The sequence below is a fragment of the Bison bison genome, unplaced genomic scaffold (genome assembly GCF_000754665.1).
Source record: "Bison bison bison isolate TAMUID 2011002044 unplaced genomic scaffold, Bison_UMD1.0 scf7180017864243, whole genome shotgun sequence".
Lineage (NCBI taxonomy): Eukaryota > Metazoa > Chordata > Mammalia > Artiodactyla > Bovidae > Bison > Bison bison.
The window spans coordinates 4,545,721-4,547,593 of NW_011494815.1; the positions used below are offsets into that span (position 1 = coordinate 4,545,721).

Consider the following 1,873-nt stretch of genomic DNA (forward strand, 5'->3'; position numbering starts at 1 on the left):
ATTGGTCGATTTATCCATGCCTGTGCCAGTCCCATACTGTCTTAATTACTGCAGCTCTATAGTGATTCCTGATGTCAGGGACGCCTGTCACCATCTTGTCCTTCTCCTGTAGAAGCCCCTGGGCTGGCTCTGGGCCTATGCTCTTCTCTGCACATTGCAGAATCAGCCTCTGCTGGAGACAGGTGCAAAGTCCCGGGAGCTCTGGGCAAGAATTCATCTCAGGGTGCCTGGGCCTGCAGTACTCCTGGATGCACAGCTGCCACCCACCGTGCTCAGCATTTGAGCTGCCCTGGAACTACTTTCTAATTCATTTGCAGAGAAAAGCACCAGGGATGTGCCTGAGTCTTCATCCCCTCTGCCTGCCACTTGCCCAGTGACTCCTCTGGTTTCCCTCCCAGTAACTCAATCCTCATCACCCTACCCAGAAAGCCTGCAAACTCCTTTCAGAAGACTTCTTGTTTCCTTGTCTAAGGACATAACCCTGGACAGACAGAAAGGCATCATCCATTGGCAATGCCAGGGTGATGGAGGAGACTCCCTGCACCAGAGCTTGGCACAGCCAAATACTCTGGCTTGGGTATCTGCAAATAATGTCTTTACCTGAAGATAGGCCTGGGATTGAAGTGGGGAACTGGAGGGAAAGACCTGTCACTCTTGCTGTAGTTTTTCCTGGAGTGGGAAGACCCATGTCGGCAGCTTCACAACCTTTCCAGAGACCATTCTGACAGTGGTGCCAAAGAAATGACACATCACAAGCTCTGGTTTCATGCAATGGCTTAAAGAAAAGAGCATGATTGTGTACATGATTGGAGTGGACTTGGTAAATCAGTTTTCAGCATAGTGGTGTTTACATGCTTCCAGAATTCAAAAACATTTGCTTTGATATGATGGTTTTGGGGTGAGAGTTTATGGTGAACCATCCCCTGTTGACCCTGGGCAAAGCCCTCCTCTCCTTGGGTCTCAGTTTCCTCCTCTGTGAAATGAGGGTTTCAACTAGTTGATGACCCAAATTCCCTTTAACCCTCGTTTTTGTGATTCTACGCTTGCGGTTTAAGAGCACAGAAATGAGAAACTTTCCTTTCCAGCCTCTTGGCTACAAGATTCATGTTTCTGCCTTGGTTATAGATGCTTTCCTCCTTGCACAGAGGAGGTTGGTTGTCCCTGGCTGGCTGTGGCTGAGGGAAGGGAACCTGCAGCCATAAAGAAGCAAGGTTTGAATTCTCGTGAAGCTGCACTGACTCTTATCCACCTCCTCACTTGGGGAGACATCCTGATTCTGGACACCTGTCTTGGTCTGTCGAGCTGAATGTGTCCTCTCAATACCGGGGATCTGTGAGCCCCCCAGGAGCCTTGGTGCTGGTATGGGCTAGCTGGCTGAGCCCAAAACGTGGCAGTGGTATTTGGCTGGAGTGCTTTGGAACCTCCGTGCTGAGACATCTGTCTTGTTTCCTCTTTCAGACTGCCGATTATTCCACCATGGCCTCGCTGGCAGGAGGGCTGGATGACATGAAGGCCAACCTGACCAGTCCCACCCCTGCTGACATCGGGAGCAGCGTACCTGGGCCACAGTCCTATCCCATTGTGACAGGTGAGGGCACCTGGGGTGTGGTGGGGCAAGGGGCGAGTGGCAGGGAGAGAGAGAACGTATGTGATGACGAAAATGGCTTCTTGGTGCTTTGGGGCTTGACAGGGGCCATCTTTCTTTTAATGAGGTTATGAGGTTCTGGAACAGGTTGGGGGACTGAGACATGGCTGTAGATGCTCTCGTAGAGCCAGAGGAGAGCAGGTAGCAAATGGGCAGTGGGCTGGGGCTGGATGGAGCAGGGAAGCCTCGCATCAAGGGGCTGGGTGATTTCGGGGCCCCTGGGACTGG

General features: G+C 51.8%; 1 protein-coding gene across 5 annotated transcripts in view; it reads left to right on the forward strand.

Annotated features, from left to right (window-relative positions):
- Positions 1-1,873, forward strand: part of PAX5 (paired box 5) — a 183,869-nt gene that overhangs the window by 106,936 nt on the left and 75,060 nt on the right. For all 5 annotated transcript variants that reach the window (XM_010847096.1, XM_010847099.1, XM_010847098.1 and 2 more), the window contains one exon: positions 1,459-1,588. In XM_010847096.1, the coding sequence (XP_010845398.1) occupies positions 1,459-1,588 (130 nt within the window). The remainder of the gene's footprint in view (positions 1-1,458; positions 1,589-1,873) is intronic.